The 13,351-nt window shown below is 42.2% G+C and overlaps 1 protein-coding gene across 3 annotated transcripts in view; it reads left to right on the top strand.

Moving 5' to 3' along the window:
• PTCHD4 (patched domain containing 4) overlaps window positions 1-10,745 on the top strand; it is a 93,585-nt gene extending 82,840 nt beyond the window's left edge. For all 3 annotated transcript variants that reach the window (XM_076335420.1, XM_076335419.1, XM_076335418.1), the window contains one exon: window positions 9,065-10,745. In XM_076335420.1, the coding sequence (XP_076191535.1) occupies window positions 9,065-10,698 (1,634 nt within the window). In that variant the 3' untranslated portion in view covers window positions 10,699-10,745. The remainder of the gene's footprint in view (window positions 1-9,064) is intronic.
• Window positions 10,746-13,351: the final 2,606 nt, after the last annotated feature.

Below are 13,351 nucleotides of genomic sequence, written 5' to 3'. Positions count from 1 at the left end.
AATGAAGCCAATGATTCCTTGTCCTCCTCCCTGTAGAAATGAGAAAAAATTGATTGCTGTCCTTTTCAAAATAACTTTTTTCATGTTGAATGTTATTGAGTCTTCATTGGCATTGTGATCTACAGGGGAAAATAGGCCAACTCATTCAGCTTTTCTTTGTGCTTTTCATATTTCACAAACAGGCTATTGTTTGCTGTTTTCATTCCCCAAGTCATTCAGATGAATTTTTCCAATTGTTTTTAAAAAATGTCCCTGCCCACAGCAGGGGGACTGGAACCCGATGATCTTTAAAGGTCCCTTCCAACCCAAACCATGATTCTATGAGTCTATGAAAATATCATGCCCCATTTCAAAACGGTGCTCCAGTTCATGCCTCCATCCTACTAGTGTAAGCAAAATTATTGCCTCCAAATTTTTATGTTATTACCGTTAATTCAGCTTTTTACATGTTGTAACAGAATATTTGAAGTTCCCCATATCCTTTAAACAATATTCTGTCTCATTTCTCCTTCACCTGTTATTCCTTATTATGCATTTCTTTCCTTTGATTTCCTCAGAGCCTTGCATTTATCTTCATTAAGTTTCATCTTACTGATTTCTGACCACTTCTCCAAGTTTAAAATCTTGCTCTACAGAGGGTTTGAACTCCTCCCCAGTTTAGCCTCACACACAAATTCCATAAGTGTCCAGATCATTAACAGAAAATATCAAAAAGAACCAGGACCAAGATGGACCTTTGATGCAATCTCACTTACAATGTCCCCGTGAAAATTGATAGATCATTGGAAACAACTCTGTATGTGCACCCTTTCAATCATTTGAATACATATTTCTCATGTTTTCCTCTAGACGGTATTGCCTTAATTTTCTTGTCAGAATACTGAATACAATAATACTAAAAAACTTACTAAGCCCAGTAGAAAGGTATTAAATGCCTTACTGAGATAGATAGCCTGTCTCCTTCTCCTTCTTTCCATTAGAATCATAAAATCATAGAACCATAGAATTGTTTAGGTTGGAAAAGACCTTTAAGATCATCGAGTCCAACCATTAACCTAGCACTGCCAAGTCCACCACTAAACCATGTCCCTACGCGCCACGTCTACATGTCTTTTAAATACTTCCAGGGATGGGGACTCCACCACTTCCCTGGGCAGCCTGGTCCAATGTTTCACCACTCTTTCAGGAAAGAAATTTTTCCTAATATCCAATCTAAACCTCCCCTGGAGCAACTGGAGACCATTTCCTCTTGTCCAATTGCTTGCTACTTGGAAGAAGAGACAGACACCCACCTCGCTACAACCTCCTTTCAGGTCGTTGTAGAGAGCGATGAGGTCTCCCCTCAGCCTCCTTTTCTCCAGGCTAAACAGTCCCAGTTCCCTCAGCCGCTCCTCAGAAGACTTGTTCTCCAGACCCCTCACCAGCCTCGTTGCCCTTCTCTGGACACGCTCCAGCACCTCAACGTCCATCTTGTAGTGAGGGGCCCAAAACTGAACACAGTATTCGAGGTGCGGCTTCACCAGTGCTGAGTACAGGGGGACAATCTGTCCCCTGCTCCTGCTGGCCACGCTATATCTGATACAAGTCAGGATGCTACTGGCCTTCTTGGCCACCTGGGCACACTGCCGGCTCATGTTCAGCCGGCTGTTGACCAACACCCCCAGGTCCTTTTCCGACAGGCAGCTTTCCAGCCACTCTTCCCCAAGCCTGTAGCACTGCATGGGGTTGTTGTGACCCAAGGGCAGGACCTGGCACTTGGCCTTGTTGAACCTCATACAATTGGCCTCGGCTCATCAGTCCAGCCTGTCCAGGTCCCTCTGCAGAGCCTTCCTACCCTCGAGCAGATCAACACTCCCGCCCAACTTGGTGTCATCTGCAAACTGACTGAGGGTGCACTCAATCCCCTCATCCAGATCAGTGATAAAGATCTTGAACAGAACTGGCCCCAAAACTGAGCCCTGGGGAACACCACTTGTGACTGGCCCCCGACTGGATTTATCTCCATTCACCACAACACTCTGGGCCCGGCTGTCCAGCCAGTTTTTTACCCAGTGCAGAGTACGCCCATCCAAGCCATGAGCAGCCAGTTTCTCCAGCAGAATGCTGTGGGAAACGGTGTCAAAGGCTTTACTAAAGTCTAGGTAGACAACATCCACAGCCTTTCCTTCATCCACTAAGTGGGTCACCTGGTCATAGAAGGAGATCAGGTTGGTCAAGCAGGACCTGCCTCTCATGAACCCATGCTGACTGGGCCTGATCACCTGGTTGTCCTGTACATGCTGTGTGATGACACTCTGGATGATCTGTTCTATAACATTCCCTGGTGCTGAGGTCAGACTGACAGGCCTGTAGTTCCCCGGATCCTCCTTCCGGCCCTTCTTGTAGATGGGTGTCACATTTGGTAACCTCCAGTCAGCTGGGACCTCCCCGGTTAGCCAGGACTGCTGGTAAAGGATTGAAAGTGCCTTGGTGAGCACTTCCACCAGCTCCGTCAGTACCCTTGGGTGGATCCCATCCGGCCCCATAGACTTGTGTGTGTCTAAGTGGTGTAGCAGGTCGCTAACCATTTCCCCTTGGATTATGGGGGCTTCATTCTGCTCCCCGTCCCTGTCTTCCAGCTCAGGGGGCTGGGTACCCAGACAACAACTGCTCTTACTATTAAAGACTGAGGCAAAGAAGGCATTAAGTACCTCAGCCTTTTCCTCATCCTTTGTCACTGTTTTCCCCCGCACCCAATAATGGATGGAGATTCTTCTTAGCCCTCCCTTTGGTTGCTAATCTATTTATAGAAACATTGTTTATTGTCTTTTGCGGCAGTAGCCAGATTAAGTTCTAGTTGGGCTTTGGCCCTTCTGATTTTCTTCCTGCATAACCTCATGACATCCTTGTAGTCCTCCTGAGTTGCCTGCCCCTTCTTCCAAAGGTCATAAATCTCCTTTTTTTCCTGAGTTCCAGCCAAAGCTCTCTGTTCAGCCAGGCCGGTCTTCTTCCCCACCGGCTCGTCTTTCAGCACATGGGGACAGCCTGCTCCTGCATCTTTAAGATCTCCTTCTTGAAGAATGTCCAGCCTTCCTGGACTCCTTTGCCCTTCAGGACTGCCTCCCAAGGGACTCTCTCAACCAGTCTCCTAAACAGGCCAAAGTCTGCCCTCCGGAAGTCCATGGTAGCAGTTCTGCTCACCCCCTCCTTACTTCTCCAAGAATCAAAAACTCTATTGATAATTTTGTGATCGCTATGCCCAAGACAGCCTCCAATCATCACATCACCCACAAGTCCTTCTCTGTTCACAGAGAAGGCTCACTCACCAGCTGTGTCAGGAAGTTGTCTTCCACACACTCCAGGAACCTCCTAGACTGTTTCCTCTCTGCTGTATTGTATTTCCAGCAGACATCTGGTAAATTGAAGTCCCCCGCGAGAACAAGGGCTAGCGATTGAGAGACTTTTCCAAGCTGCTTATAGAATATTTCATCTGCCTCTTCATCCTGGTTGGGTGGTCTATAACAAACTCCCACCATGATATCTGCCTTGTTGGCCTTCTCCCTGATTCTTACCCATAAACACTCAACCCTATTGTCACCATCATTAAGCTCTAGACAATCCAAACACTCCCTAACGTACAGGGCTACCCCACCGCCTCTCCTTCCTTGCCTATCCCTTCTGAAGAGTTTATAGCCATCCATTGCAGCACTCCAGTTGTGTGAGTCATCCCACCATGTTTCCGTGATGGCAACTATATCATAGTTTTCCTGCCACACAATGGCTTCCAGCTCCTCCTGTTTGTTGCCCCTGCTGCATGCATTGGTGTAGATGCACTTCAGTTGGGCTATTGATCCCACCACCTTTCTGGGGGGAGAAGCCCTAATTCCTACGTGACCATTCTCAGGCACTTCTGTGGTTTCTAACACATCCATAACCCTTGCATCTTTGCTGCCGCACGGATCTCCATCCCCTACCTCCACTGAGACAGCAGACCAAGGGACCTTGCTAGCACACCGTCCCTCAAACATTGGCATGCTGCCCCCAGGCTTATCACTAGTGAGCCTGGTTTTATCCCTTTATTAGGCTAGTTACTTTTCAAAGCAAGAAATTAGGTTGACTTTAGGTTATTTGTTTTTGATAAATCTATATCAGTTTTTTCTGATCACTTTCCTAACCTCTCAGTGATGGCAAATTGGTTTGCAATTGGTTATTCTATTATCTTTTGAGATAGGAACTAAGCTGATGGACATTAAGTTCTGGAGGTCTTCTTTCTCCTTTTTGACAATAGATATTATGTTTGTCCTCTCCGTTCTTCTTGGACCATCCCATCTACATTCATTCTCTAAGGTGACTGTTAATAGTTCAGAGATTGCTTTGGCTCAGCTTTTAATTGATTCATTTCTCCAGGTTCTTCCAGCTTGAATAAATTTACCTGAATGAAGTGGTCTTTAATCTGTTATGTCACTCTTCATATTTTTATCCCTATCCTCTTCAAACTTATTTTAAATATCTGCTCATAATTAACCTTTTGTTTTGAAAATTGAGGCAGAAAAAGCATTATATATTTCTACCTTCTCTGCAGCTACTCTTATTTGCTCTCCTAACTTCATAAGTAGTGGAATAAAAATTTCTCTTGTCTCCTTTCTTCTTAAGTAGTCATAGGCCATTAGTTGTCTGGCAAGTAAAAAATTACTGTACTTCATTCATGTCATGTTAGTACTAGAGAAACTTGGCAGTTTTGACCCAGAGCCAAAGACCGTGTGAGCCTTCCTAGAACTGCTCAGTGAACTTAACTCCACTGTCAATGTTGTCAGTGACATTAGCGATGAAGCTGAAGGAACAGAATTTTACAGAGTGACTGTGGTGTCTGAATCATTAGAAATGTCAGGAAAATATTGGTTTCTGTCCAATTCAGAAAACAATGAATTTGTATCCTTGGTGGGAAAGGGGAATAGACCTGCTTATCTGGGGAGAACAACAGAGGCTGACTGGAAAACTTGGTATAAGAGTAATGATGTAGGAAAATCAGTCAGGGAAAGATTTCTTCTTGTGGCAGCAAGGGAATGACTGCATTGTATTCCCCAGTCCCTGTATTTGTGTGACAGAGCTGGTTATCTGCAAAAGTGGAATAAGTGGAAATTTTACATTTGTGTAATAATAATCATAAGAAAATTAGTGCCAGTTTTCATGCTCAAAGACATTACAAATATCAATATTTTATTTCTTTAAGATACTACTTGCTTTATTAGAAAAAAATGTCTAGAGTTTAATTACAATATTTTCATTTTCAGTACTGACACAAGTTAGTACATACACATTAGTGTATACTCTTGGGTAGTCTTTGCATACGTATATGTTTCACAGTCAAACCCCTTTCTATCAGTCATTATGTACCTACCTTAAGATTAAATGCATCCATGTACACATCACTGAGAATGTGATACACTAAAATTTATAAATTAATAACAATAAAAACATGATATCAGTGCAGCTGTGAACATATCCTTTCAGGTGGGCAGATAAGTGAGATTTTGGAATAGCAGAGAAAAGTCAGTATTACTGTAAATTGTTGATAGAGCTGGTTGAGCTCTGCTTCACCTAAGGCTTCTTTGGAAAGTGCCAATCCATCATAACTTAAACCGTTTCAGCAAAAGGACTGCTTTTGCTAAATTTCCAATTTAAAAACATTACAATGATCCACACTATCTAACATTTGCAAAATCTTTTATTTTTTATTTGATTTTGCCAATCATTTTTAGCTGTGATTCCTAACAAGAGCCTCCCACAGTTATTCTCTCCATACATTTGCACGTATAACAACAACCTGCAAATAATGGGCCCATTTCAGTCACATCTAGAAGAGGGATAGAGATCTCAGAGACTACTGCAGTCCTAGAAGCTTTGTGAAAATTGACACCTAGAAAGAGGAAAAATCCCAGATTAGTACCTCCTAGAGGAGGCTGAAGGCAGAACTCAGCTATTTTATATTTTATTGGTAACACCCAGATGGCAAATTAACATATGTGTCTTGGACAGCCAGCTAGGGAGCACATGCCTAGCTGTGGACATGTGGTCAAGGAGAGGTGTCAGAAGGGTGAGGGATGCTGGGACTATTCAGATGGGAGATCCCAGGAACAAAGGACACAAGTATAGAACAGGTTTTATGAAAGACGCTGCTCATGGACCAACAGGTTTACATTTTGCTTAGTTCAGCCATAAAGTTATACTGGCTGAGAGTTTGAAACAAACGAAAGCCAGTCCTTCCTTCATTCAGCGAGTAATGAAGTAATAAAGCTCCTGGTAGCAGGAAGCTGTGGTGGCCAAAAGTATGAGTGCATTTAGAAATGGATTAGAGAGATGAATAAAGGTCCCTCAGGTCCCTCAAAGCCTCTGAACATGATGTTGCAAATACAGCCTCTGTTTTTTGGCAGGCCTTTTGGCTGAATGCAAAAATCTCAGAGGCTGAAATGGAAAAGAATTACTCTATATGTTTCTAACATCCTTTTCTTGAAAATCTATCCCTGCACTTTGTCAGGTCAACTAGACAGAGGTAGAGCAACCCTTGGTTTGACCCAATGTGGCTACCATCGCGTTGTTAAAGGGAGAAGAAAGAAGTTAGAGAGGAAAGATGTTCTCAAAATCTCAGCTAGACCCTAAATTTCCAATGTGAGGTCTGTAGATCAAGGATTCCTTTAGTCTTAGATCACAGCAGGGTACTTGGGAGAGTGGGGGGAAGAGAGGAAACAGGTAGAAAACAGCATCTCTGCTCAGTAAGATCACTCTGCCCTCAGTGGAAGAGTCTTGATGGGATGAGGAGATGGGAGGAATGACACCAGCAATAGGAGCAGAAATCCTGTGCTACTACTCATCCCCTCAACCTTCCTCGTAAGAGAAGAAAACAAAAAGAGAGAGAGAGAAACAAGAGGGGTGCCTAAAGCTGGAAGAGAAGGGGCAAAAATGAGGTCAGGAGCTGGCTCGGAAAGACAGGTGTTATGGACATATGGGATATGAACAAGTTTTAAGTGGTAAAGTCATACATTAAAGGGACCTTTGTCAGAAATGTCTGGAAAAGAACCATCCAAAATCGATTGGTAGATGGAGAGGGGGTGAGCACAGACATCTGAGGGAGATCATTGTGCTCTACTGTACCCAAAAGAGAATGAAACACAACTCCTATACCATTAAATTAAGCCATGCCAGGACATGGGCACTGGAAGTGGTGACCAGCCAGCCTGGTCCACACCCTGCAGGGTACTTACAGGCTTGCTTTAGGCATAATATAAAATTGCATCCAAGTCACTGGATTCTGCAGCTTTACTCAGCCCAAGGAGCCAATTCTTTCTGCTTGATGGTCCAAAAGTGACAGTGTGCAAGACAGCTGTGCCTTGAGAATTCGAACAGACTCCCCCTAAACTTACCAGGGAATTCAAGGTCCCTCCTGAACCAAGATGCTGATTCAGAAGAGAGCAACATTTCCACACAGGTTTTTTGCTAACTGCAAGACTTCTGTAATACTGTATGTTTATCTTTCACTGGGGACACTGATTTGCAGTAAAACAGGTAACATTCACAGAACTTGACAGTTTATGCTGTAATTTTCCCTCTCTAGAATGGCTGTCAGGAGTCTGCTTTGGGCAACATAAGCAGCTGTATGAATCCAAACAATTTAGATCAAAAGACAAACTCAACAGACTTTTTGCTCACTATTACACACTTTATTATTTGCAAATCTCCTGTTGTCATATTTCTGGTTTTGTTACGAGAAAATTACCTTTGTGCATGCTTTGCTGCATGCAATTCTTCTACTGCAGAGAGTGAAGGCACACAGAGGCAGGAGCATCTGCAATCTGCTTCTACTTCTTTCTCTGCTCAGTACTGTGTTTCCTTACATTGTCCAGAATTTTGTCAGGGCTTGATCCAAAGTGCAGAGAACTTTCCACTTTCTCATCCAAACCCAAATGTGTGTTTTTAATTTTTGACCAAAATTTTTATTTGAAAGCCAAATCCTTTTGGCTGTGTTTTTTAATGTTAGGTTTTATATTTTCCCCAAAACTGAAATTCTCTAATGGGAAATAAAAGAATATATGTGTGTATTCCTGGACTGTGACTGTGGTGAGTAAAATGAAAGTAAGTCTGAATTAAGCTTTAATTCATTAAAAAATCATACCCCTAAAATGCTTCTCAGGATGGAATACAAAGTAAGAACCTGTCATGGAACACTGATCACGTCTGGCTCTTTTCTGAGTGTCCTATCATGTGAGCTAAGGGAATTTCTTCTCCTGAGGAGGAGCTCTGGTTAGCTGAGAGAGAAAAAGAGAGACAGAGGGAGACATAGTAATGAAAAAACCCGTAAGTTTTCTAGACAATTGATGTGGACCAGTGATTTTGCCAGTACTGTACTCTCCATCACTACCACCAGCATGTCAACTTTCATATAGTGTGGAAATTTGTAGACTATCACCGAGAAGTTCCAATGTCACTCAGTAGGTAGAGAACCATCATACAAATTATTCTGGTTATTTGTATTTAATGGCAGTATATTTTTTCCTTTGTCCAGCATGAAGAACCAAGGTGTCCCTTTCTTGGCCACACCTCCTCATTTCTAAAGTAATGCCTTTAATTTATACTCTCTGGAAGAAAATGTTGTTACTTGCATTTGTAAGTGTTTCAAACTGAATCCCTTAAACATTGAAAGATGTAGTAGGATGCCACAAGGAATTTCAAGAATGAACCCCAGACTTGAACTAAACTTAATGTTCTCCTTTGTCCTATATAGACAGTCCATTTGGGAACTAATTCAATGTCCATTAAAATCAATGAGTGTCTTTTAAAAGGTATTTCATAATTTCATTTCTGAGCATGGAGAGTCTCAGAATATCAGGCTGTTAATTTAAGCACCTGCATATGAATTCTGGTGTCTAGCTTTAGACAGACACTTCACAATTTTCCATTTGTTTAACTAGTGACAAAATCATAACGAAGCTTAGCTGACAAAATTTTTTGCCTGCTGGAGGATGAAAAACCTGCAGGATGATGGGACCCCCTTTATATATCGACATGTATATACTTTGTTTTCTCATTTCAGGTCATGGAACCAAAGGAGTGTTTGAACTTCTTTCAGGATGGCGTCGAACCAGAGAGAATCTGCCATTCAAGGACAGAGTAGCAGATGCCTACTCAGATGTCATGGTCTCCTATACAATGACAAGCTCCTTGTATTTCATAGCCTTCGGCATGGGTGCAAGCCCTTTCACCAACATTGAAGCTGTAAAAGTCTTTTGCCAGAACATGTGTGTCTCCATCCTGTTGAACTACTTCTATATCTTCTCTTTCTTTGGTTCCTGCCTGGTCTTTGCTGGCCAGTTGGAGCAGAACCGTTATCACAGCATCTTCTGCTGTAAAATTCCTTCAGCAGAATACCTGGACCGGAAACCTGTGTGGTTCCAGACCATGATGAACGATGGCCATCAGCATACTTCTCATCATGAGACCAACCCGTACCAGCATCACTTTATCCAGCATTTCCTCCGAGAGCATTACAATGAGTGGATTACCAATATCTATGTCAAGCCATTTGTGGTGATACTGTATCTCATCTATGCCTCTTTCTCCTTTATGGGGTGCTTACAGATTAATGATGGAGCCAACATTATCAATCTTCTTGCCAGTGAGTCTCCGAGTGTCTCCTATGCCCTCATACAGCAAAAGTATTTCAGCAACTACAGCCCAGTGATAGGTTTCTACATTTACGAACCTCTGGAGTACTGGAATGGCACTGTGCAAGAAGACCTAAAAACACTGAGCCAGGGGTTCAATACAGTGTCCTGGATCGAACAGTATTACCAGTACCTTCGAGTGGGTAACATCAGTGCAACCAACAAAAGTGACTTTATCAGCATCCTCCAGAGCTCCTTTTTAAAAAAGCCAGAATTCCAGCACTTCAAAAATGACATCATTTTCTCCAAAGCTGGAGATGAGAACAACATAATTGCTTCTCGTTTGTACCTGGTGGCCAGGACTAGTGAAAACACACAGAGAGAGGCAGTAGAATTGTTGGAGAGGCTGAGGCCTCTCTCTCTTATACAGAGCATCAAGTTCATTGTGTTCAATCCTACCTTTGTTTTCATGGACCACTATGGTTTATCAGTAACTATGCCTGTCCTGATTTCTGGTTTTGGCATCCTGCTGGTGTTAATACTGACCTTTTTCCTGGTTATCCATCCTCTGGGAAATTTCTGGTTAATTCTCAGTGTCACCTCGATAGAGCTGGGTGTCCTTGGCTTGATGACCTTGTGGAATGTAGACATGGATTGCATTTCTATACTGTGCCTTATCTACACTTTGAATTTTGCCATAGATCACTGTGCACCCCTGCTTTATACATTTGTACTAGCTACTGAGCACACCCGAACTCAGTGTATAAAGAACTCCCTCCAAGAGCATGGGACAGCCATTTTGCAGAACGTTTCTTCTTTTCTTATTGGGTTGGTCCCCCTTCTCTTTGTGCCTTCAAATTTGACCTTCACACTGTTCAAATGCTTGCTGCTTGCCGGCAGTTGCACACTTCTGCACTGTTTTGTTATTTTGCCCGTCTTTCTAACCTTTTTCCCACCTTCCAAAAAGCACCACAAGAAAAAGAAACGGGCCAAAAGGAAGGAACGAGAAGAGATCGAATGCATAGAGATTCAGGAGAATCCTGATCATGTTACAGCAGTCTGAAAGGCTTAAAAAAAATAATAGTATATTCTCTTTTTAAAAAAGCGTTGCACAGAGATGCAGGAAAAATAGAGCAAAGATCTCAGCTGCTTGTGCTGGCCAGGTCTGACAAGGCAAAGGAAGATCAAGAAGGGGTATTCATGACACACCGAGGTGCAAACTTTTTTTAACAAAAATAATGAAAGTAAAAATAATCTCAGTTGTTTCCTTTGAATCCTCATTCTTCACCAGGGAAGAGTCTGTTGGCCATTAAGTGTTCCTGAATCTCCACCTGTAGCTCTAATGGGAATTGCTTGATCTGTCGTATGTAGGACTGAAGCAAAGGTGAAAAAAAGAGTTACCATTAAGTAAACAGTAGGGGAAAAGGCAGATTTGTTTGATAAAATTGTCCACAGAAAAGAAAAAAACAACAACATTTCAAATGAGAAAAGGGAACAAGACCAAGAGAGATGAAAAATGCCATGGTACTTTTTTCTTATTTTCTTGAGCAAGTTGGTTAAGATAAAACCTATGCACTTGGGAAGCAGATGTTTAAAACAATCTAAGCCAAAGTACTTCCCAATTCTAGTATACCATGTATATCTGTAACACCACAACTAGTGTGTTATTGTGAATATGGATGGCAAAGCTATACTGTTAAAGGATAGAGGTACTGTTTATATGGGGGATGAAATAATCTTAGCCATTTGGAAATTTAACTTTTAGTTTCTTTAAATGTGACTCATGACCTTTATCCCAAGAGGTCACAGCTGGTAGTTAATACCATACATACATTTGGATATTTCTGAATTGTGAAATTCCCCTTCAACTAACAGATCACACGAAACTAACCCAGGCCATTACCACTGCAGCAGTATTTGCAGTTCCTGCAGTGTAACACTTCGGAATTCTAATTTCTCAGTGTTGACATTAAATACTGAACATTAATCAAGCAGGCGCTTTAAACGTAATGATGGATAGCATGTCACTGGCATAAAGTGATCATGTGACAGCTGAGTCAGCTCTGGAGCACCCGCACAGTATTATCATTATATATTTGGTCCAATGGACAAAGGGATATGTTTGCTGGTCCCAGCAATATGCTGCAGGAAGCGGGATTTTCCCCTTCTTTAAGCAAAAGGTCAGTCAAATACTTGCCACACACACAAAAAAGACCTTGTTAAGGTTTGCACGGGGCTGAATCAACCCCTAGTTGTAAAGACAGATCTGTTCCCTGTGGGAAGGGGAGGGGAGGGTGAAATGTCTTTATTATTATTACTCCTAAATATTTGGGTGTTAATAGTCTGCAGCATAAAGCTTTGTTATGGCACTTCAAATTTCACAGGAGAGTGCAGTAAATCTGCAGTTACTATGTGACACTAGAAATCGTACTGTAAAGAACTACGAATGACTTTCTCTGCTTTGTAAACCATACAGCTTAGTAGCCCAAGAGAAGGGATGAAAACAGATCTAGCCATTTCAGTTTGCTCTTGGCCCAGTTCTGCACTGGAGCTTGCAATGCCCATCTCCCCTTTCAGTATTTTAAAAGGGCTTGCTTTCTACTCTCTGGAGTATGGTATAGCACCACCCACGTGAGCAATGTCTTCCTGAATATATAGTATCCATGAGGGCACTATGTAAAGATATCACTATATGGAGTGTTTATGTCTACTTTGTATTACTTGTGGGTACCTTTAAAAGATGTCTGGAAGCTGTTTGCCTTCCAAAATGTGTATACACGTCTATTCGTGGCTGGTTAACTCAGTCTCAAACCTGCAGAGTTTGCTGATGAGGGTGTGTACATATGTTTCACTAAAAAGCTCTCTGCAAGAAGTTGATTCTTTGTTCTGTGACATCTCTTACCTCTTCCTACTGTTTCATTGTTAGGGAGAGCCAGAGAAAATTCACCTGCAGCACAAAAAGCTATTTGAACACCAGTTCTAATGTTCATTAGCTGCTTCTGTTTCCAAGGGATGCAGTTCCTCCTCTTCTCTATACTTTCTGTACTTTGCCATTACCATTTGCCAAAAATGACCTCTGTGTTTTAGGAGCGGTCAAAGCTCTTGATTGTTCAAGAGACCTTTTGTGTGCAACAGGTTTTAGAGAAAGATAAACTTTCTAGACAGGTAAAACTTCCAAAGTTTGAATCCAGCTCTAAACTTCAGGTGTAGCTAGATCAAGGTTACTGGTTTGATCCAAGATATTCAAGGACCAGCTGCAAAACTGAGGTCTAAATAGTTTAGTAAGATTTAGGAGCAGGGGATGTTTTAATGTTGGGTTATGTCTCAGATGCATCACTAGTTGGGAAGTATTTACTGACCTTGATTTGCATCTTGAAGACATTGTGCACTATCCATCCTTTTTAGAACAGTCGGTTATGAATGTCAAGCTTTCCATACCTTCTTACATTTCCTCCACTGTCCATACAAAACCTGGATTGTTGCAGCACAACTGTGACCCTTGGGTATCACTTCTGGAGGTGTCACATGGGAAGCTGCTGGTCTTCTCTTGTACTGCCGATGTATCCCAGGGATCTCTGTCATGCATCGTATTGAAGAAAGTAGCGTTTTCCAAAGCCAAAATTCATCTCATCTAACTTTGGACATTGACAATGTAGTTATTTATATCTGAGCTCCCTTTATGGCCATAGGAGAGGGACAGACACTTCTGACCCATT

Source organism: Aptenodytes patagonicus, chromosome 3, assembly GCF_965638725.1.
Source record: "Aptenodytes patagonicus chromosome 3, bAptPat1.pri.cur, whole genome shotgun sequence".
Lineage (NCBI taxonomy): Eukaryota > Metazoa > Chordata > Aves > Sphenisciformes > Spheniscidae > Aptenodytes > Aptenodytes patagonicus.
Note: the sequence above shows the minus strand (reverse complement) of the source record. Positions and strands in the feature narration are given on the sequence as shown.